At 37.4% G+C, this 24685-nt stretch overlaps 1 protein-coding gene across 2 annotated transcripts in view; it reads left to right on the top strand.

Moving 5' to 3' along the window:
- The window catches only part of NSMCE2 (NSE2 (MMS21) homolog, SMC5-SMC6 complex SUMO ligase), a 208997-nt gene that overhangs the window by 52552 nt on the left and 131760 nt on the right, over positions 1 to 24685 (top strand). For both annotated transcript variants that reach the window (XM_069466000.1, XM_069465999.1), the window contains one exon: positions 15383 to 15536. In XM_069466000.1, the coding sequence (XP_069322101.1) occupies positions 15383 to 15536 (154 nt within the window). The remainder of the gene's footprint in view (positions 1 to 15382; positions 15537 to 24685) is intronic.

Raw genomic sequence — 24685 nt, 5'->3', positions numbered from 1 at the left:
CAGACAAAGAATTTGATATAAAGACAAGGAATTTGAAATCAGACTATGTATTAGAAACCTCATGGCAATTTAGAAGTTAGCTACAGATTTAAAGAAAAATGTAGAATTCTAAAAATAGATATTTTGCTTATCTTTTCAGTTACTATAGTCATAACTGAGTAGGTTTTCTGATGGACATTTAGCAAGAACAGAAGGAAGAAAGCAATTCATATTTTCCTTTCTTTTTGGTTACAACAGAAATGGTGAATTAGTTCTTTTGGTTATTAAAATCCTCTAGTACATGGAGGGTGTGTCTATTAGAGGACCCAGGGAAGACATGGAGAATGGAAGAGAGCAGCTTTCACCTCAGCCACCATGTAGCTTGGGTGCTCCCCAGCAGTGCCAGGTGTGGAAGGCTGGTCTTACTGCTTCAGAATGCTCAGAAAGAAAGGACTTCTGTGAAACTTAGCACCGTTCCGTTCTCCTCCCAAATCTTTTGCATTCTTCAGGATGGGTAGCACCAAGAATGTGTATTCTTCCCACTCTCTCCCACACCGTTTCCTGTATACTCTTACACAAAGACTGCAGCAAGACATGCTCCTTTCACCATACCTTCAGAAGTTCATTGTTTAGATTCTAGGGCAAGATGGCTCTTCACCACCAGATAACCTTCGGTATCACCAACCACTACTGAGTTGTGTAGTAAAGAGAAGTTTATCTAAATGTGTATAAGAAAGTTGAGATCCTCATTAGTTAGGACTTTGATTGCTAGGAACCTTGAATTTGTTGTAGTACAGAATAAGCAGTTAGAAAAGGGAATATAATATATGCTTGGTGTATTGAAAGTTGCATTAAAAGAATGGTAAAGTCAATCCTAAAGCAAAGAGGCTATGAAAGAAACTATGCTAAAGGGATAGGAATAGTTTAGAGTAGATACAAAAACAATAGTGGAATTTGTTTATTTTTCTCTTAAGAAAATATTTTTTTATTTTAGGAAGCATTTGTTTCCTATGTTAGAAATTCAGACATTGGAGTTTTCTCAGTTCCACACACTCCCATGTCTTTGAGGAGGTGAGAGTAAGAAAAGGTAGATAGAACTTTAATCCTTGATAAGAAAGTGTATGTTGAATGCCCTCTGGAAACTTCTTTTGTAGTGTAGAAACTAAGCTGAAAGTCGGTTTGGTTGTTCAAAGATCTCCTTAGTCATGTAGTTAGGCTATTCCATTTGATAAATATTATGTGCCTTATCATTTCAAAGCCTGTTAGAGAATTTTTGAAATCACTAATCAATAGGTTTAATTTGTACTGAACATTTGTTTGTTGACTGCTCATGAGTTTAAGCTGCCTCTTCTTAAAGAGAGTAGTCTACATTAGAAGCTCATGATGCTTGTGGCGAATGGCAGCAAAAACCCAGTTCTCTATGTATATGCATAGAGAAGGTATGCTTAAATAGGTCTCTTTGACAAGCTCTTGGGAATTTTTACATTATAGGCTTCAGAGAAGGAGGGAGAAAGGAAATGTTGGAAGAAGCATAGAAGAAAAGGCAGAAGACTAGTCTTTTTTCCCAGTTGTTCTTTTTTAAAGTGCCTATTGCATTCTGTGGACATTTGTCTTAGTCCATTTGGGCTGATATAACAAAATACCATAAACAGGGTACCTTAGAAACAGCAGACATTTATTTCTTACAATTCTGGTGTCTGAGAAGTCCAAGATCAAGGCGCTGGAATGTTCAATGTCTGGTGAGGGCCCACTTTCTGGTTCATAGATGGTACCTTCAGGCTGTGTCCTCACAAGGTGAAAGAAACAAACAAGCTCCCAAGGGCCTCTTTTATCAAGACACTAATTCCACTCATGAGGGCTCTACCTCATGCCTTAATCCCCTCCCAGAGGCCCCATCTCTCTTAATACCATTATCTGGGGGGGTTGAATTTCAACATATGAATTTCAGGGTAGCACAAACATTCAGACTGTAGATATAGTTTCATACTTTCAACCTTTGTTTTCCTTGTTACTCTGTCCTGCCTGTCTGACATACCTCAGATATGTGGTAATAAACATAGAGCATATTTGTAATGCCTAGTGTGTCTCACACTGTATGAGGTGCTTGTACACACTTCCATGTATTCTCACCACAGCCAGGTATGTAGGTAATAGAGCATTTTTGTCTGGATGAGGAAGTTAAGGGTGACAGTTACATGAATTGCCCAGAGTTACACACCTGGTAACAAATCCAGAGGATACTGTTCGTTGTTCTCTTATTTGACCCTCTGCTATTGATAACTATTCCCTCCTTCCTGAAGTTGCCTTGACTTTATGACAATACACATCTATTTCTTCTTTTGGTCACTCCTCCATAGTCTCTTTGGTAGATCCTACTTCATCTCTTCACCTGTTAAGTCTTAGTATTCCTCCCCACTCTTTGACTCTCTTCTCACACTACACATTCCTGCTCAGAAATAGGATCTGTCCTCGGAACTTAAGTGGAATAATCCATATGTGTGTAGTACACATGAACTCAATGATACATTGGACATTCTCTACTTCAATGTGGTATAGGCAACATCCCAGTGTGGAGTTTTCCCCTTGATTTTCTCCTAGGATTGTATAACTTAGTTAATGGCAATATCATCCACCTGGTTCTCACATCAGAAATATGGTTGTTGTCCTTACTCCTCCTAGCTCCTCATATCTCACATTCCATCTCCCAATTTTACTGATTCTCAAATTAATTCACCTACCTCCATTCCCATTTTCACAATCTACTATCTCTTCAGGCACATTTGCTACATGCAGTTGCTTTTTTCTACTGTGTTTCCTATCTAGTAGCCCACAAGATCTTTCTAAAGTAAAAATTTGATATTTTGCCTTCCCTTTCCACAACTTTACCTGCTTCAGTTATTCCTTATTACTCGCAGGATTGACTTCAAACTTCTTTACATGGTATATACTTCTGCTTACCTTTCTAGTCTAATTTTTTACTATTCTTTTATGCCAATTCTTGGAATGTTCTCTTGTCTTTGCCTTAGCACATGCTATCTACTGGGAGTGTGCTGTTGTTTCACTTTCAAACAGCTAACTCTTTCTTCCCCTTCACAAACTGAGTGTAGCTCCTTTCTAACAGCTCTCCCTGACATCATCCCATCTCTGGTTGCCAAGTGGATTACTTTCATGTGGTCCCCTAACATGAGGCACTTAATCATTTTTCATAGCATTTGTAGCTATAACCCAGTCCTCTCCAAAACCATGTCTCAGATACACAGCTGTCTTCATTTCATTTCCACTTCATTTTATTCCTATAGGCACATTTAACCTTCCAAAACTAAACTCTTAATTGTTTTTCTCCAAAACTAGCTGTTCCTTTAGACTTACCTATCTCAGAAAATGGCAACTGTCCTATTTCATTTAATCAGGCTAAAAACCAGAGTTGTCTTTAGTTCCTTAATTGCTTCATAACCCATATTCAGTCCATCAATGCACCCTATTACTTCTACCTTCGAAATGTATTTAGAAATAGACTACTTCTCAGTGTTTCTACCACTCTCATCTTAATCCATGCCCTCTCATCACCTCTTGCCTAGATGGCTGCAAGAGCCTACTGATTGGTCTCTTGCTTCTGTTCCTCCTCCCCTGAAATCTGGTCTTATCATAACAGCTAAAAGGATCCTAAAAGAAAATCAGATCTTCTCAATCTGCTCAAAACCTTCCCATCTCTCTCAGAGTAAAGGCTAACAGTTTCCATCAGTTGTCCTACTTCACACTCTGCCCTTGCTTGTGACCTCATCTCCTCCCGCTACCCTTACCCCTCATTTTTTTTTACTCTGACTATAACCGTGTGAGCTCACTTCCTTATTTTCTTCAGGTCTCTGTTCAGATGTCATCTTTTCAGGGAAGGCTTCCTCAACTGTCTATCATAGAAGAGGTCACCTGTTCCCATCCTGTTTAGTTGTTCTCCATAGCACTTACTACATGTGGCTAATTATATGTCTTCTTCTTATTCCTCTACTCAACTAGAATGCAAACTCTGTGAGGGCAGGGACTTGGCCTTTTGTGTTTACTACGGTATTCCCAGCATCTAGAGCCATCAGTGGCACCTAATAGGCTCTCAGCAAATAGTTGGTGAAGTCTAGGGTAGTAGTTATGTTGTGGACTTAGTGATTTAACAGACCTGCCAATGCAGTGAGTCCCAGCTCCAACACTGAGCTCTTTGGCCACTCCTTAGCCTCAGTTTCCTAATCCGTAATAGAGGATATATTAGATCTTACCTCTTTTGTTGTTTGTTTTGGGGATATTAAATAAAATAATCCACATGAAGTGCTTAGCTCAGTACCTTGTAATAATTAATTCAGGACAGCTGCTGCTACTGATACTGCTGTTAAAATTCTTATCAACCTGCAAAAACTTACCAAATTTTTAAAAATTATTTCTTATCTATCTCCACCAGATTTTACATTTGTCTGCATCTTAAACTTGATATAATGATGAAGATGATGATGATACTGTGACTGTAAGAATACCAGTAATTATAATAGCAACAATTGTCATTTGAGTGCTTCCTGAGTGGCAGGAAGTATTCTCTAAGTCAGTGCTTTCCAGTGGAACTTCCTACAGTGATGGAAATGTTCTATGTTTGTACTGTCCAGAATGGTAATCACTAGCCATGTGTAGGTATTGAGCACGTGAAATGTGGCAGTGCAACCAAGGAACTCAATTTTTAATTTTATTTAATTAACATAGATTTAAATGACCATGTGACTAGTGGCTACTGTATTGGATTTTGAAAGTTTAAATTCTGCACATACATTAATTCCTTTAATGCTTATGACAACCCTTGAGTTAAGTGGAATTATAGATGAAGAAACTGATTTTCTTAGAGGGTAAGTAACTTATTACACAGCTAGTTCAAGGCAAAACTGGGATTTAATAGTTAAATCCCCAGGTTATCTAGTTCCTAGTTATAGAGTCTGTGCTGGCACCTTCTATGCCACACCTCCCTCATGTCATTCTCAAGAATTAAAGTCCCACAGGCAAAGGGTGAGGCAACATGGCTGTATTTTTGTTGCCAGGAAGGCTGAGAAGGTGAATTTCTGGTTCTTACCCAGTGAAGTATCACTCCTAAGGTGAGAAATTCCCCAAACTTAGGAAAGGTGTTCAAAAAATTCTAGACAGATGAGCTTGGTTGCTCAACCTCTGTGTACACTTTTCTTCCAGACTTAGATTTACAAAAACAGTGAAAACAACAACAAAATGCTCCCTCCTGACATGTTGCAGCTATCTTTTATAAAAGTGGAAAGTGTGCTCTCCTTCTCCGTAAAAGGGAAAATAATACATCTTACCAGTTACTGTGTCCAAGTCCAGGATATCTGGGCTGAGCTTACTCTTTTTGTTAATGTTCCCTTATGGTATTCTGTAAGTAGTGAACTACCAACTTATTTTTATAAAATATTAGGAGAAAAGGAGAAGGAGAAATTAGTTAAAATCATAAATATTTATATATCAAACCACAGAGTAACTGTGAGTAGATAGCTCAATCTTAGCTTTTGCTATTGATCCTGAACCCAAAGTTAGTATTTGTACTTCCCTTTCACCACTATCCATTCTGTGTTGTTTTTACTCTCAGCCAACTCTCAGCTGATAGTAGGTTTTTGTTGGACTGCAACACCTAGGTTTTCATTTCTGGGGAATCTGAGTCCTTGGTGGTCCTACCTGTATGGAGTTGTTTCTGTGTTCCATTGTGTTTTACTGCTGGATGTGGCAAAACCGGGAGGTGTTCTAAGTTCCAGACACATACCTCTCTTTTCTCACTCTGTAGCAACGATCCCCTTGACCCTTGATACTCAAGATTCATTACCCCAACCAATTCTGCAACCTCCTTTCTGGTCTGTCTGTTCAGTATCATGAGGAGCTCAGAATTGTTAGGTTGCAGTTTAAGCTTCCATGTCAGTGGAGGCTTTGTTGAGTCCCTTGGTGAAATCATTCTTTGCTTGAGTGCTGAGACTGTTAAACCAGCAGAACCAGAGTTACAGTGATGGGGATAAAATTGCAAGTTGGTCATTAGGTGTGTTGAGGGGGAGGAGAAGATATGTCACCAATTCTGCATGTGTCCCTTGGTTCCTGGGCCATGAAAGAAACAGTGCCATATTATTCACTGGTTCTGAGCATCCTGTGGGACCCCACCTTACCCAACCTCATGAGGTAGCACTGGAAATGAATCTTCCGTAGACCATTCCAGCACTCTGAAAGATCATCTTCTGGACGATGGGGTACATGGTAAGAACAGGAGATCTTGTTAGCATCAACCTATTGTACTCTTTTACTGTGGACTCTGGAATGAGATACCATGGTGATGAAAAAGGCATTTAATCATTTAGTGGAGGACAGAGGCACAGGAACAGGAAGGGCAATTTCAAATTCAGAATAAGTGTCTTTTTATATAAGAACTGACAAATGGACCACTCAAAGACTAGGATATGTGTCTGTAATCATGTATGCTTTCATAAAATTACAATGGGGTATACAAGTTCATTTGGAGTTGTTACTTGGAGGCACTTGCAAAGCAAAATATTTAAGTTGAAAGGGTGTTTGAATGAGTTGAAACTGGCTGTTACTGACTCACTATAACCTTGGGCAAGACGCTTAACTACCGTGAGCTGCCGTTCCTCAGATCTGTGAAATTGGGATAATGATACTTTTGTGTATATAAGGTTTTGAAACCACTCAGACAGAAGGTGCTGTGCAAGCGCAAAGTGATTGTTAATAACAACAATAATAATCCTCATCTCACCTTGCCGTTAGTATGACCTGTGTTTAGATTGAGGTCTGTTCAAAAGAGTGCCTGTGAAATGGTGTCCTCAATATTTATGTTGTCATATGTTCTCTCAGCATCCGATATCGTTTCCTTCACAGCACTTTTCATAGTTTGTGATAGTCTATTTGTTTGACTGTTTGGTTAATACTTGTTCCCCTACTAGATCCAAAACCCCCCTAGAACAAGAGGGACCAACTTATTCTTGTTTACTGTTGACCCTCCAATGCTTAGCACAGTTCCTATGTATGGTAGATATTTAGTAAATATTTATTGAATGGATGAATAAATAATGTGTGTTTCTATGAATTCTGCCAAAACAAAGTGAAACAAAAAGAAAAAATCCAGAGAAGTAAAGTCAGTTTGTTTTCTTCTCCCCTAATATGAAATCCTAATGCTATATTCTGTGTTAATAAGTGATTCTGGTTGGTCATAACCTTATAGCAGGCATGGTGCCATGAGAAATTTATTGGAGTAATTTTCAACAGCATAAATGTTCAGTAACAGATGCACATAGATGGCAGGTTGCCTCAGTCAGCTGCCATCTGTTGGACAACTGTCTATTCTAATAGGACTGGCCCATTAGGACTAGACCATAACACTCACATATGTTTAAGCTTATTCATTTTCAAAATTTTTCTGAAAGACTTGAAGAAGGAAAGGTATTGCCATGCCTGCTTGGCTGCTGCTCAGTACTGGTGTATTACAACAACGACTTGGCAAACCATGAAGCCCACTGGATGTGTCATAATGCCCAAGAAGGAAGTATACTCTCTTAAGTGTTTTGTCAAAAGTCAAACCCATGCTAAATAATGGTACTAGGAAACGCGCTCAACTACAGATAATTTGGTCCAACCAAGTTCAGTGTAGGTTATGCAATTGACAACAGAAACTGGCATAAGATGAAGGAGTATAATTCACGCTGGTCATCATTAGTGTGTGTGATTTTTTTTTTTTTTTTTTGTAAAGAGGACAAAGGCAATATAGCAAACTCTGTAGAAAATAGAGTGTGTCTCCATGTGTACATGTAATCAGGTTATGCCCAGTAAAAGCGTAGTGATTCTCAGTTTGGATATTCCTTATAATAAAAACTTTACCAAGCTTTTTTGCTATATAAAGGTGGAGACAGTGTTGGCAGGTGAAGACAGGGTATATAAATTTACCCTGTATATGACCAGTTGGTTTGGTAGTGTGTCATAAGTGTGGGCCAACTTCCCTAAATGTCTAGGTGCTTCACATAATGCTTGGCACCCAATTGGGACTCAGTAAATATTTGTTGAATGAATGTTCTAGGACCAGTTGTGGCAATTCCCTTTGTATTTCTAGTATGAAAGCAGGTCCTGTAACCTTAGGTCAAGCTGACTATGAATTAGAAGTTGGAATACTTAGTGTACTAAGCAGAACACAAAGCAAATTGCTTATCACTCGTATGTGCCAGTAATAAACTAAAGGCTGTGTCATTTCCAAATGTAATCATTGGTATATATAATACTGTTTGGGGAGCCAAACATCTAACAATGGCTGTTTTGGAGAGAGTAAATCTATCTGAGTCTTGGTTCAGTTACAGAAATGACTAATTTTATACTAGATTCTCACACGATTCAAAAAGTGTGTGAATGACTCAGTTCATTAATATCCTTAGCTCCTGTGATCTTCCCTCCCAGTGTAAATGATGGCTATAAGGCAATAGTGATAATTGGAGGAGGAGGAGACCTTGACTTTACCCCGTGGCCATAAAATGACACACTTTCAGTAATTACATGTGCATACAGTATTGTTTGAAAGAAATGAGGTATGTATATTATCATTATGTAAATATGTTTAATATTTATGTTAAAGCATGGTGAAAGTAATATGTAGCTTCAGCATGGGTGAGGGCTGAGTTCTGCCTTTTGTTTCTACCGTTATCTTTTTTCCTAAAACAATAAGACCTCTGCTTAGAGGGTCAGAGCCACTGGAGGCCTAGAGTGATTGTTAATAGTCAGCTCATTGATTGGCTTCTCCTTGCTGACATAAGAGAAATACTGTAGTCACTCGGGTGTTGGGTTCTAATTAAATGTGGCTAAATATTCACAAGTGATTTTGAGCTAAAACTGAACAATTTATGAAGAGTCTATGGAGCTTCTGGGGGTTTGTGTGTTTCTTCCTGTCACTCTTCATCTTTTTGAAACAATTCATGAACAAGTATCTGGATATTTGGAGTCACTCTCAGTGCATATCTCTGTACTTGCTAGGGTCACCAGTGAGTAAACCATGTCTAATGGACACTTTTCAATCCTCATTTAGCTTGACCTCTCTGCAGTGTTTGACAGATCGTGAAATTCCTTCCTAGGCTTTTTGGATACTTTCTTCTGATTGTCCTCTTTTTTTTTTTTTTTTTTTGTGGAGACAAGAGTCTCGCTCTGTTGCCCAGGCTAGAGTGCTGTGGCGTCAGCCTAGCTCACAGCAACCTCAAACTCCTGGACTTAAGCGATTCTCCTGCCTCAGCCTCCCAAGTAGCTGGGACTACAGGTATGCGCCACCATGCCCGGCTAATTTTTTCTCTATGTATTTTTAGTTGTCCAGCTAATTTCTTTTTTTTTTTTTTTTTTTTTTTTTTTTGAGACAGAGTCTCACTCTGTTGCCCAGGCTAGAGTGAGTGCCGTGGCGTCAGCCTAGCTCACAGCAACCTCAAACTCCTGAGCTCAAGCGATCCTCCTGTCTCAGCCTCCCAAGTAGCTGGGACTACAGGCATGCGCCACCAGGCCCGGCTAATTTTTTCTATATATATTTTTAGCTGTCCATATAATTTCTTTCTATTTTTAGTAGAGATGGGGTCTCGCTCTTGCTCAAGCTGGTCTCGAACTCCTGAGCTCAAACGATCCGCCCACCTCGGCCTCCCAGAGTGCTAGGATTACAGGCGTGAGCCACCGCGCCCGGCCTGTCCAGCTAATTTCTTTCTATTTTTAGTAGAGACGGGGTCTCGCTCTTGCTCAGGCTGGTCTTGAACTCCTGACCTCAAGCAGTCCTCCCACCTCGGCCTCTCAGAGTGCTAGGATTATAGGCGTGAGCCACCATGCCAAGCCCTGATTGTCTTCTTAACTCTTGTACTTTTTCTTTTTCAGTTCTTCTAGCTGCCCCTTATACGTGGTATTCTCCAGTGTTCTGTCTTGGTCCCTTTTTCCGTTTCTATTAATATTTATTCAGTCTCCTTGGTGATCCCATTCATTTCCATGGTTTCCATTAAAATCCATACGCTGATTCCTTCTCGTGGGTGTTTTCATGTCAGTCTTGCTGAGCTGCAGACATATCTAGCCACTCTGGAGATAGATATAATGATAATAACAACAATAATAGTAACAACAATCCTGACAGCTGCTGGTTGTTGAATGTTCTCTGTGTCAGAAAGGCGAATGCGTTGTTCTGTCATTTCATTTATTAACCTCACAGCAACACCACGCGTTGTTTTAAAAAGCCAGAAAATGTGTCATAAAAATCTAGATTTCTAACTTTCCTTTAAAAACCTGGGCTTACTTTCTCACCTGGCAGGGGTCATCTGAAGCTGAGTAGCAGCTTTCCTCTTACCTGATACTTGTGCCATCTACTTCAACCCAGTCCTTACCACTTCCTATTGTCCTGCACTTATTGTAGGTTTCCTCATATCCTTGCTTCTCTATCCCTGTGGGCATTCACAACACCTAGTGAGGACTGTTGTCGTGCTTTCCCAGCTGGTCACGGTCTTCTCTGGTTTTTGCCCTAGTACTTAAATGGCCTTCTCAAATGAAATCTGTTACTTGTTTGCTTTTAGTGTTTTTTATTTATATTTATTTATTTATGTTTCCTCATAGGCTTCTTTTTCTCAGTCCATAAACATATTAAAGTCTCTATGCTGAAGTTGGAAAGAAAAGAATAAAATTTTTTGATAATCTACCATGTGCCAAAGTTAAACACAAGCGTGATTTAGTCACATCTTCACAGCACTGGATGTTTCTGATTCCTAAGAGATGAGAGAAATCCAAGGCCCGGAAGGACTGGCTAGTGATCCACAACCCAGACCAGATTTGTCTCATCCCGAGGGCCATGTTTTTTCTCCTCCCTCACATCAGCTTCACTTCAAGCTATTGTTGTCCTCCACGCAAATAAACCAGTGTCTTTAGTTCTCTCTTTCCCATGATCTGCTTCTCATCTCGCGTTCTTCCTTTGCGACCAAACTTCATTCATCTGTTCACACAGAGCTCTCCTAATCCCTTTTCACATCTCAACACAGTATACTTTGGCCTTCCTGTATTTCACTTGTTCATCCACGTCATCTGAGCACCGACTGTGCAGCAGGCAGCCTGCCAGGCACCAGGGAAATAAGCCTTGCCTGAGAGAAGCGTCACAGATGGGTAGTTCCAATACAGTGTGTGAAGTGCCTCATAATTAAATCCAGTGGTCCCTCTTTAACTCTTTTCTTACTTGAACTCTCTTGCATCCTTTTTCCATAGGACAGGCACTTCTTTTGTGGAAATTTTGCCTTTCCTTTCTTCTGTAGCATGCCCCACTCCTGGTTTTCTTCTTTACTTCCGTAGATTTCCTTTGCATCTCTCTCCTTTTTCCTTCCCATGCCCTCATTTTAAAATTCTTTTCAGCTGCTTACTAGATAGCTCCACCTAGATAGATATCATATAGATTCAGTGATGCCCACTGCTTTCCTCAAGAAAATGGCATTTAACTAGTTGTCCACATTAAATACCTCAGAGGCATCATCAATCCCTTGTCTTCCTCTCACAATGAGATTCAGCGATTCTACTTCAAAAATAGCACCCCAGCCTGACCAAGTTGCCAGCCCCTCTGCCATCAGTTAACAGATGGCAGAAGCTGCCGTCTCCCTCCCTGTCTGCCGTGCATCCCCCAGGCTTTAACCATAGTAATCATGTTTTTTAAAAAATTCTCATGGTATTAGTACTTTACTCCTTACAATCTTACAGTGTCTTTTCCTCTCCTGTCTGTCAGGGCAGGTCTCAGTTCCATAGCCTGCCTCCCAGAGCCATTCGCCGTCTGCCCCCAGCCGGCCTTTCTGGTCTTCTCTCCTTTTAGCTACAGTGCTTAGGACAGAGAGGGCACTCAGTGAACACTGAAAGGGCAAGTGGGTAGTGCAGAAAACCTGATCTTTTCTCTCCCAAGGGCAGTATTACATTTTCATTATGTAAGCATTGTGCCTGCTGTTTACTTCTCAGTACCTGCTCTCATTTTTTAAAATTATAATGGTGTAAAGATTAATAACCTATCACTGTTTTGAAAATTCTGATTTTCATTAACCCAGTGTATTAGCTGAATTGTATTTCTCGAAAATTTGTATGTTGAACCCCTACTCACCAGTACCTCAGAATGGGACTGTATTTGGAGATAGGGTCTTTAAAGAGGTAGTTAATGAGTTCATTAAGTGGGCCTTAATCCAATATGACTGGTGTCCTTATGAGAGGAAATTTAGACACAGACCCTCGCAAAGGGAAGACCATGTGATGACACAGGGAAGGACTGCCATGTATAAGCCAAGGAGAAGGGCCTCAGAAGGAACCAACCCTGCTGATGCCTTGGTCTTGGACTTCTTGTTTCTAGAACTGTAAGGAAATAAATTTCTGTTGCCTAAGCCAGCAAATCTGTGGTGCTTTGTTATGGTAGCCCTAGTAAAGTAATATACCTAGTGTCTTTTAATTTACTGAGATTTTACGTCCTGTATCTAGGGACTTTATTCTTGGGAAAGGGATGGACCTAATAATCTAATAAATCCTCTCCTCTCATCTTAAATTGCTTTGAGGTGTTAGAAATTTGTCGTAGGAAAAGAAGGCCATCTTTATCTTTTTCATACTAGATAACATGCGTGATCAGCTACTTGAAGAATTTTTCTACCTTCCCTTTTATCCATTTCTCTTAAAAATATAAACAAAGCAGGAAACCATTAAAAATCTTGCTTATTTACTTTATTGATTTAAAGAGATAGTTGAATATTTTTTATGCTCTCATTTTGATAGCTAGAATACAGTAAGTTCTCTTTGCAGTGAATAACCATGCCAACTGCGGCATCACACTTTCGGAGAAGATACTTGCAGCAGTGGATTTTGTGCTTTACAACAATTTTCTGGAGGTTCTGACTGTGGGAAAAAATACATTGAATCACTAAATTTGGTTTATTCTGTTTTTTTCTAATTGTATTTCAGGTTCTCATGTTATCAAACTTCAAAATGCCTATCCTTTCCATCCTTCTCCCTTTCTCCCTACCCAATCTTCAATTCAACTCTTGAGCAGTGAACTAGGAAAATTAAATATGTTGACTGCATTAGAGACTTTACTGGAAAAGAACATTTGAATTTTGCTTATCATCTGCTCAGATTGGTTGTTTTCTGATCATCTCAGATTAAATAATAATTTCAGACTGATCAAAGATCTGTAGAAGGCTCATATGAATGCCTTCTGTAATGTTATTGTTAACGTCTTAGGTAGATACGAGTTCATTTTATTTTATAAATCCAGAAAGAAAGCCTGTAATCCATTTCTAAGAACTGGCAATTTATTTTCTAGGTCTACTCTGAACTCTTCATGCTATGATTTTGAACCTGTTTGATCTCGTTCTGTCGTGTAAAGGTTAGATTATAGCTAGTCACCATGTGTAATAGCTCTTATTCTTGAGACATAAGGAATTATTAAGTTGCTTTTCTCCCTTCTCTTTTCCAAATTGAGCTTTAGTGGTTCTGAAGGCTTATGTAACTTATTTCAAATTTTTAATTACATATGACACTTGTCATTAAAGCCTCTCCGTGTTTTTCATGATTCTCTTTAATGGTGAATCCAGCACTGGTTGAGTGTCATCAATACAAGGAGAAAAGTCAGTTCCTACACTGTACTATAAATACAAATTTTAGACATTTTAGTTTCATGTTTATTTCTCATTTTCAATTTAGCTAATCAAAATGCATAGCAATTAAGCAAAAGATGATTATATACTTTTTCTCCATGACAAAATTTAATCAAAGCAGATAAGTTGCAGATATTCTTTTGACCTCATTTGCATTGATACTCAGATTCAGAGAGATCAGAAATATATCCCACTGACTAGAACCAAAACCAGTAATTTTCTGTGTCTAACTTATAGTCTTAGCATTGCCTCTAATTAATTGGATGGTAGAAGATAAGTCATTTTACTTCTTTTTATATCATTTTATTTATTTGTGAAACTGGGGAAGAAGGAGCTCAAGATTAAGTGATCTCTAAATTGTCTTCCAGCCCAGAAATTGTACTGTATATTCTACTATTACTAATAACAGCTGATAAATTGTGGCTTTTAGTGGGTAAGTAAGTATATTTGGAGCTAATGAGATTAATTTACTTGGAACACATATATCAAGTATTACCTATTGTGTGCCGGGCACTGGCAGAACAGTGATAAATCAGAGATCTTTCAAAGCATTTACATTTTATTAGGAGAAAGGCATATAAAAATAAGAGCAATTGTATGTTACGGGGGCTGTGGAAGAAGTCTGTCAAAGATATTTCCGGGCACAGTGGAGAGTTTGGTGAGTTTTACTTGGCAGCAGGAGCATCAGGAAAGGGCCAGTGGTGAAAGGGACCAATTATGAAGGCCTGACACAGAGCGGTGGCAGTGGAGTAGCGGGGCAGCAGCTTGATTGTAGTAGCCAAAGCTAGAGGTTGAGGAAGTGGAAACAGTGGCTCCTTTTTCCCAAGGAGGTGGAATATTAACAGAAAATAACTGAGGGGAGGGAGCAGGGATTATAAGAGGTTGTTTGTTTTAAAATTTGGAAGTGAAGGAGCCAATGTAAAGGTTTTGAGGCAAAGAGACTAGAGAGGGAAAGTTTGTTTGAATGGAGATGAAGAGAATGCGATTAAGGATAAACTGAAGAACAAGGTTGAGGACTGGTAGAGGGGGGTAGATGGATAGATATGTAATAGCACAAACAGCAAAATGTTAATATTGTGGCATATGGGAAGTAGATGAATGGGCATTCACAGTACAATTCCTTCAACTGTTTTGCATGTTTGAACATTTTATAATACTGGGAAGTAATTTTATAATATGGGGGGAGAACATAAATTGAGAGCTTAGCTTTGAACAGAACAAGGGAATACTAATTCCTTGTTGTGGCAGGAAATTATGGGAGGTCAAGGTTAGAGCTTCAACTTCATTTTTAAGTAAAAGTCACTCTCACCTACTGGAGCAGAGGGCCAGAAAAATAGGAGCATTGAGAATGAAGGGATGGTATAACCATGGTGGCAAGTGGGAAAGGTGACCTAGCAGACCTGGGTAAAGGAAAAAGTGGTGATGCTTAGGTTCTGGTGAAATTGCTACATTTGTGATTTTCCCTGGTACTCATGGGAGACAGTTAGTAAGATCATTGAAGGGCCAATACCTTAAGAAAGCTAAAAAGTAGGATGAATAGATGGGATGAGTGATTCCCTTCAATGTTTACCAGTAATCTGTTTTGGAACAAGTCCCAGCCTCTCTGGTTGTCTGTTCAGAGAATTCTGTTTTCTACCTCGTTATCTTTTTCTTTGAATTGTACGAGATAAAAACAATGGTTCAAAACTTATTAGCATTTAAGTAAGGTAATTTTGTTGTCTTCCTAGGTAAAAGAAGAACGTCCAGAAAAAATACCAGATTTAAAATTATTAGTGGAGAAGAAATTTTTGGCTTTACAGAACAAGAATTCTGATGCAGACTTTCAAAATAATGAAAAATTTGTACGGTTTAAACAAGACCTGAAAGACCTGAAGAAGCAATGTAAGTCAACACGCTTTGCTTTGGTTTGGCTTTTTGAGATTAGAGAACTGACTTGATGAATAATCCCAGAAAACTGATTTTATAAAGTTTGCTTGTCTGCTTGGCTTGATCCTCTTTCTAAGTTGCTTTTTATTGTTGTTGCAATTCTGTATTTGCCTAACTTTTGGTTCAAATCAGCCTGTCCATTTCTGAAAGCCAACAGTTTCCACAAAGTGCTAAGAAAATTCCCCAGCAGCTAGAAAAAGTTACATATATTGTTCCACTGCTGGGGAGGGGAATTGGGAAAACAAAATAAAACTGAAAACTATTTTATTAAAATAACGATGGTATTCTTTAAATTTTAAACTGCTGTGCCAGGCTTTAAAATTCATACTTTGATTCTAGTTTTGCTGCTTTGGAGTAGTATTAGCTGTGTTTTCTCAGAGGACTACTTTTTCTTCTCAAATGTGGACCAAAACCTTCTTGATTCAGTTTATCTTTGTGGTAGCATAAATTCCATGTGATTTTTAAATTTGTTGCCTTCTTAATAAACTATTACATTCAGATTTTTTAATGAACATAATTTTGGTTTAAAAATGAGAACGGGGAAAATAATTTATTTTATAAAAAATTTTTTGAATACATTGTTTGCCAGATATAAGGTTATCTTTTCCACACAATAAAGTATGTGTGCCTGTTTTTCCATGTGTTCCACAATAACAATTTTATGTAAATTTATTTTTTTTCACATTAGCATCTATTTAGTTCTATAGTCTTTGTGTTTTTTAATATTGAGGCTCTTGTATTCCTTAAAGAATTCAGTAGTGAAGCAAATAACTTTTTCTAATTTTAATCTCCTATCATCTTCATTCACATACACATGGAGCAGAAATGTTATATATGAGACATAAATTTGCTTCATGTGCTTGTATGTACTTAGTGTAGGAATTCATATTTTGAAGTAGTTTTCAAATATAAGCATTTTCTTTAAATTGATGCTGAGATCTCAAAAAATGACTGAGGAAGCTGTTTCACTTTTGTCTACTTTACAAATGTTTCACAATTTGAAATGTTTTGCAATCATGATGAGACTTTTGCTTTTACTGTAGATTTCAATGGTAAGCATTTTTTTCATATTTTAAGTCTATTTTTCTTCATTGAACATCACAACTACTAACATCTTTCTGTTATAACATGCACTGTTCCCCTAAGTAGGCAATAATCCCCCAAATGGATAATAATTTAGATGCTAGTGAATTTCAGTTTTGGTGTTGGTCAAAATAGCCAAATATATTTTACTAGTTGGAGCCAGTACTCACAAATTATGGGAGACTTAGCATTCAATCATAATTTCTGATTTTAAAGGTATTTTACAATACAGATTGAAGGATAAACACCCAAAAATATAAATTTCCTCATTTTTAGTTATTGTTTACAAAGTCATTATTTCATAAGAGAAATGATAAAGACTTTTAGAATCATATACTTACAGGGAAACACTTTCTAATGAGAACATATAATTCAACAGAATGATAAATGTTGGACTAATGTTTATTGTTTCTTTAATTCTAAAAAAAAGAAAAGAAAGAAGAGTTTCCCCAGGCCAATAGTACACATCATTAGGGTAGACAGTTTAACCTTATGACAAAGTAAATTTATATTGAAAGAAATGCTTCTTTACATAAGGTTTCCCTGCATATTGTAACACTGGAATTAAAATAACTTTCCCTTTTTTCCCTTTCATTTCCTCTAAAATAACCTTTTGAAAAGTTGTTAAATCTCAAATGCCTGAGCAAGCAATTATTAATACTCTTTTAAAATGCTCTGTAAATGTGTATACCTTACTTGCAAAATGTAATTTTTAGTGCAGTGTTCTTAGCACTGTAAATTAAGCTTGCACCATGTCTAGTGGATTTTATTTCTTTAGATTTAATCCTGCAGTGAAGGTCCTAATTAGGTCTGGGCTCCCACAATATTTGTGGAGCCAGGTCAGAGGTACACTATGATTTATAAATGAGCTAATGAATCTCTTTTGAGATATGTTCTGGAGGTAAGGAATTGCAATAATAATTTTTTTGTTTTTAAAGATTGGAAAATAAAAATAGAAGCCAGGGAGAGATACTTGCTTCTAGTTACCTATTTTGGCAAAGTAAAGGCTGAAATGTTCTTATGGTCTGCATGTATCTGAAGGGTTTTTTTTTTTTTTCATGAAAATAACCACCACACTTTCACTGACTTTATTGTGCAAGAACATAAATGCTTGGTATTAAATTTTTTCAAATTAGGATCTAATCAGAGAATTGCCAGGCAGCTCTTGGGTGGTGAGAGGTCAAGATGGAGATTGCAATAAGGTGGTCTGTCAGGTGGTTCTTACTCTGCTGAGGTAATAGGTTGACCCAGTTATAGCTCAGCAGCTCCTTTTCAAACTTTTAGTCTCATGCTCCCATTATATCCTTAAAATTTTTACTAAGAGCCCCCAAAGAGCTTTTATTTACTTGAACTATATCTATTGGCATTTATCATATTATAATAGAAATCAAAACTGAGCAATATAAAATATTAATCTGTTGAAAAATAAACCTATTACATATTCATATAAACAGCATTTGATATGAAATATCACTATGTATTTTCCAAACACAAAGAAAAATTATTGAGAAGAGTGGCATTGTTTTACACTTTTGCAAATTTCTTCAATTTGTGGCTTAGTAGAAGGCAGCTAGATCCTTATATTCGCTTCTGCATTTGGTCTATTTGATTGAAGTACATAAAGAAAATCTGGTCTCACGCATCGATAATTGTGCTTGCTGAAAGGATCTTGCAGACCACCAGAAGTTCTCACTTTGAGAACCCCAGATCTAGGCCAGGGGTTGATGAGCTCCAGCCCGTAGGCCAAATCCAGCCTGCCTCCTGATTTTCTATGGCCATCAGGCCAAGAATGGGTTTTATATTTTTTAATTGTTAGGGAAAGAAATCAAAAGAGGAATAATATTTTGTGACATGTGAAAATTACATGAAAATCCAATTTCAGTGTCCATAAATACTTTGATTGAAACACAGCCACACTCATTTATGTACTGTCTGTGGGTACTTCCACCCTGTCCCGGCAGAGTTGAGTAGGTGCATCACAGACCATTTGGCATACAAAGCTTATTGTATTTACTGTCTGCCTCTGTACAGAAAAAATTTACTGACCCCTTAAACTATACTCAGAAATAAGAACAGTGTTTTTTAAACTGTAGATTTTCCCCTGAATGCTGCCCATTTTATTGCCAGTCAATTGATAGAGTCTCTCTGGAGCAGTATGTTCAGAAGGATTCTGAAACTAGGTTCAGGCCCAGCAGGAAAGAGTGTGCTGAAAAATTACAGCGGAAAAGGAGAGGATAGTACAGATGTCTAGTAGTTACCATCGCCAGAATACAGAGAAGACCAGCAATGGGGGAGGTATGTGTGAGTTTTGAAACTTGGAAGGAGAGAGATGAAGAAGAAACAAAGATAATGCCAAGAGGAAAAATGTTTGGCTTTGCCTAGAAATATGTTGAGTGCATTTAGACTGCACAAAATGTTGACCAACCTGACTTTATCCTCATACTCTTCAACCTCCAAATCTCTTACTTTGTCATAACATATTACTGTGTATCCAAATGGTGTGTATTGCTGACCTGCGGTGAACCAAAGCCCAAGACCCTGTCAGACAGGACCAATTTCTTATTCATTCCTATGTTCTTTTTGTTCCTCATGTATTAAGAACTCAGTTAATATTTATAGAGCAGAATTATTCAATTAAGGAGAGAAACTGCCTAGAAAAAGAGAGTCAGAATCTAGTTAAGGCAGTCTGATGATTAAAGTCCTTTTCTCTTTAATAATATATCATCAGTAAAGAAGAGGATAAGTAGAGAGAGAATTAGCATGTATAGGAATTTGAATCTAAAGTAATCAGAAAAAGTTAAAAACTTATATCATCTTTGAAAATCCTTTAAATTGTTTAAATAGTCAATATACATAATTTTGTGTATGTAACCCTCTACAGTGTGTTGATAAAAATATATAGCAGATATAGTAATATGCAGTTTTTAATGTCATAGAGTATGGTTCACTTTAAACATGACTGCTTAGAACATTTAAGCAAATTTATAAAAACTTAAGTTTGCTTGCTCTTCCATAGATGGTTTTATCATCTCTGTAGTTCTCAGTTGGTCTTCATTTTTTTCTTGATGAAGTTGATGAAGCCACCACCATTCACTTGCTTAATGACCATTAATTGTTGGGAAATGCTAAAAGTAATAAATTTCACAACTGAGATTGATTTTTTCAGGCTGAATTGCATTCCTGGCCTCTGGGCTTATGCTCATTGAGTGAAATTTCTGCCCTTTACAAATTTGTTACTCTTTGTGTATTTGCCTCTCTCCCTCTTCCTCCTCTGAGTCAGTTCTTCCCGACTCTCTTTTCTGTGTGTCTCTTTCCTTCCTTCTGCTTTCTTTGTATCTCCCACCCTATATAGCTTCTCTTTCCATAAATCTTACATCAGTGCAACTGAATGGTATCATTCCCATCTTAATGATGAATTAAGTGATCATTCCCATCTTAATGATGAATTAAAGTGACCTGCCCAAGGTTACACAGCTAGTAACCAGTGGAACCAGAAAACAGAGATGCCAGGAATAAAGAGAGAACATCGGAGATAGGTGTAGCTCTCCTCTTTCTTCTGCTTCATAAAGTTGTTACTACCCAGGAATGTTTATATTATAAAGCATATTTGGAATACCAAATAAATAATTAAGGGGAAAAAAAGGAAAAAAGATTAACTCAACTTAAAAGATAGGGCTGGGTGCAGTGGCCCCTGCCTGCAATCCCAGCACTTTGGGAGGCCCAGGCAGAAGGATCACTTGAGGCTAGGAGTTCAAGACCAGCCCAGGCAACATAGTGAGACCTCATCTCTACAAAAAATAAAGAATTAGCCAGGCATAGTGGTGTGCATTTGTAGTCCAAGCCACTTGGAATGCTGAGGTGGGAGGATTGCTTGAGCCCAGGAGTTCGAGGTTACAGTGAGTTATGATTGGACCACTGCTCTCCAATCTGGGTAATTGAACGAGAGTTTGTCTCTAAAAAATATAAATAAGTAAAATTAAAGGATTGATTCTGTAGTAGTAGAGTTTTAATCAGGTCATTAAGCTATCAGGGGAGCTATTTTGTGGTGAGAAATTAACTTTTCTACCTGTCCTTTATATTGAGCAATAAAGACGGTCATCTGTTCTACATTCATGTGAGCTTTGCCCTATTCTTACTGATGGAAAATAGTTACAATAAAAGTCATAGTCAGGCTTTGTATAATCCCTAGTACATATGGTACTTAATGGGTACTTGTTGAATTAATGAATAGCCATAGGCATTGTTTGAGTGCTTACCTATGCACGGGGTATGGTACTTGCATACTTTACTTACATTATTATTTCTTTCTTACAACTCTACAAGATGGCTGGATCCATTTTATAGATTAGAAAATAGGCAAAGAGAGATAGTATAATTTCCTTAAAATCTTAAGTGATGAAATTCAGACCTAGGTTTGGGTGACACCAAAGTTCATGTTCTTTCCTCCATACCACACCAACTCTTGAAAACTATTACATGTGTTTTTCTTTCTCTCAATTCAAGAATTTTGTTCATTTCTTGAAAAATTGACTTGTCTTAGGACTCTTGAGTGATAAATCAGCTGTTTAGATCTCCCAGATCATAGAACTGCCTTGATGTACTCTGATAGCACTGGGAAAATCTGCTTCATCTAGCTGAGAGAGAATCAGGGAGTAGGAATGATACCAGACATTAGATAGCAGTCCTTTTCTATATTCCATGGCTTTGGCAATACATTCAAAATATAGTGCCCAAGAATGATGTTTCTGATGTGAATAGTTGCTATGTTATGGCAGAGAGGAATAGGATATTTATGGCATCACAAGTTTAGAACAAATTCCGTGAAATTTATTTCAAGCATTAACAACAATAATCTCTTGCACATACATCATCTTGCTTAATCTTTACAACATCCACATGAAGGAAAAGAGTGCATGAAAAATGCAGGTTCTGTTTTTAGCAGACTGAACACCATATAATAAGAATCTTGGAGGTGACATATTTACCCAATGTCTCACAGTCAGGAGGCCACAAGGATAGCAAATATGTTCACGAGGAAGGGGGAAGTTTTAGAATGAGAGATGACTATAATTAAAGTTAGTAAAGAAAGGTTCAGTTATCAAGGGACAAATGAGTCAGCAGCAAGTTTAAACACAAACTGTGAACTATGGGTGTTTCTCTCATTGTGACTTATTTTGAGAGCGTATGATGCCATCCATGCTGAGAAAGCAGCCTGAATTAAGAATAGGAAGACTAAATCATAAGTGTCCTGGAAATAATGTACATTATACTTAATAATTATCTTGTCACATTATAATTCCTGAAGTTGCATTGTTTTAAGTTGTGTATTTGTTAGATATAATGGGAGTGTCAGGCAAGTTATTAAATATTTCTAGGTATTTCTACTTTATTTTTTAAAGACACATGTATGTTTCTTTTTTGAAAAAAGACTTTAAATTGAATTTGGGCAGCTTAGTGCGTGGTGTTACTGTGTGCATAGCAAGTGGACATGGTTTAGTCATTAACCATTCTGAAATTTTAAAGTCAAGAAAATGTGTTGAAGTTAATATTATTTGGCTTTGTGAAGCAGCTGTAATTAATATGTATAAGGCAGCAATTATATAGCTTGTTCATATAGAAATTCAGAGCCACTGATATGAAAATATATTGCTAGTGAACAATATTTGAAATCAAGTGAAGTGATATAATTTTACACACTCAGATAATAATACTAATGCCTTCTACGTTTGGTTTCAATTTAAGATCTAGGAGCATTAATGTGGTATAACAGCATGGGAGTCAAAAGAACTGATTTAGACACTAAAATTGAATCTTCCGTATGATTGCAACTAGTTTAAATATGTATTTGTGTAAAGTAGACTTCATCAAAATTAAAACCTTCACTCATCAAAAGACAAAAAAACCATTAATAGGTAAGCTACAAACCAGAACAAAATAATTACAAAGCATGTATCTGCCAAAGGATATGGTGTATCCAGACTATATAAAGAACTACAACTAATAGTAAAAAGATACACACTTCAATTTAACATTAGTGAAGGCATCAACAGACATTTCACAAAGGAAGATATACAAACAGCTAATAAGCATATGAAAAAGGTGCTTTAAAAAACCCACATTCATAGATGAGTAGCAGTAGTATTATCTTCTACCCCAGCCCTCCTCTACTGTCATATTTTAAAAAATACATGTGTATTTATCCTTTACTAACTTCCTGTAATGAGTCTGTATAGTTTTATAATTAAAAAAACAAAATCCCACAATTTCCTCAGAGCTACTAGCTGGGAGTGACAAACATGCTTGGGAAGCATATTTTCTTGGAAAATAAATAATACCATGACAGTGGATCAGTAAAAAACAAAAAGAAAAAAAAGAGAAAAGAAATAAGTGTAAAGCAAAACAAAAAGCACATTTCCTTTTCTAAGACTTAAAAGAATTAGAAGAGGAAAGGTACATGGATGTTTTGTCCCTGTCCCTAGTCTTACCCTGTGTGCCCTTTCATCTCTGCCTATCACTGAGTCAGTCATACAGTGAGAAGCAGCCTAATTCCTCATTTGTTGCTTTCTTTTAACTCTCATTATCCTCATTAACTGTGTGTTGTTACTGGTTTATTTGCTGGAGCCTAGTCACCTTGCCCATGAAATATCAGAAAATGTTAATGATACTTGTAGAGAAAAGTTGCTCCTTTTTATATGTTGAAAGAAGAGGAGCAATGTTTGCAAATTGCATGTATACATACCTATCATTTATAAGGGATATTTTATTTTACAAAACATGCTCCCACATATTATCTCATTTAATCCTCACAGCAACTTAATGTGGTAGGTAGATGTTATTAGTCCTATTTACAAATGAAGTGTTCTGCAAGCTAAGTGTGCTGCACAGTTCTGTCATCCACCAAAATTCTCTTGCAGCCACTTTGTAGTTGACACCTTCCTCCATTCCCAGCCCCTGGCAACCACTGTTGTTTTTTTTCCTCCATAGTTTTAACTTTTCCAGAATATTGTATAGATGGAATCATACAGTGTATAGCCTTTTGAGTGGCTTCTATCACTTACTAGAGTGCATTTGAGATTCATCCATGGTGTTGCTAGTATCAGCAGTTTGTTGCGTTTTATCGCTTCGTATTCCATTGCATGGATGTGCCGTGGTTTGCTTATCCATTCACCAGTTGAAGGGCATTTCAGCTGTTTCCAGCTTGTGGGCATTGTGAATAAAGCTGCTAGAAGCATTAATGTACAGGTTTTTATGTGCATATAAGTTACTTTCTCTTGAATAAATATCCAGGCCTGGGATTGCTGGCTTATATGGTAAGTAGACGATGTTGAACTTGGAAGAAACTGACAAACTGTTTTTCCGTGTTCAGTGTATGAGAGTTCTAGTTGCTGTGCACCCTCACTAGCACATGGTTTATTTTTGGTTTGGTTTTTAATTTTAGCCATTCTAATTAAGTACATAGTACTTATTATTAAATCACTCACTGTGATTTTAATTTATATTTTTCTAACCTTTTTTGTATTTAAATTAATAATTAATTAATTAATGGTGTTTCTCTATTTGTGTGCCTTCTACACATATTCTTTAATTCATTCCAGAAATATTGTAGATGGTCTGCACTAGTGGTTCTCAGAGTGGTTTCCACACCAGCAGCATCAGCATCACCTGGGAATTTATTAAAAATGCAGATTTTCAGATTCTACCCCATACCTAATGAATCTGAAACTCTGGGGACAAGGCTGAATTTTAAGCTGTCTAGGTGATTCTCCTGCAGGCCAAAGTTTGAGAACAACTGTTCTACAGTAGAGGTGCTCACCAATCGCTAGGCATAAGTATCAACTGTGAACATTTAAAAAAAAAAAAAAAAAAATCAAAGCTCAATACCCACCCCAGGGATTCAGATTTAGTTGGTGTCTGGTAGGCCTGGAGGCATTTTTTTTAAGTTCCCCAGGTAATGCTGTCATACAATCAGGGTTGAAAATAATTAATCTACTAAAGATTGCTTAGCTAGACAGTCTAAAGCT

Source organism: Eulemur rufifrons, chromosome 3 (genome assembly GCF_041146395.1).
Source record: "Eulemur rufifrons isolate Redbay chromosome 3, OSU_ERuf_1, whole genome shotgun sequence".
Taxonomy (NCBI): Eukaryota; Metazoa; Chordata; class Mammalia; order Primates; family Lemuridae; genus Eulemur; species Eulemur rufifrons.
The sequence above is the reverse complement of the archived record's forward strand: the minus strand, read 5'-3'. Positions and strand labels throughout refer to the sequence as shown.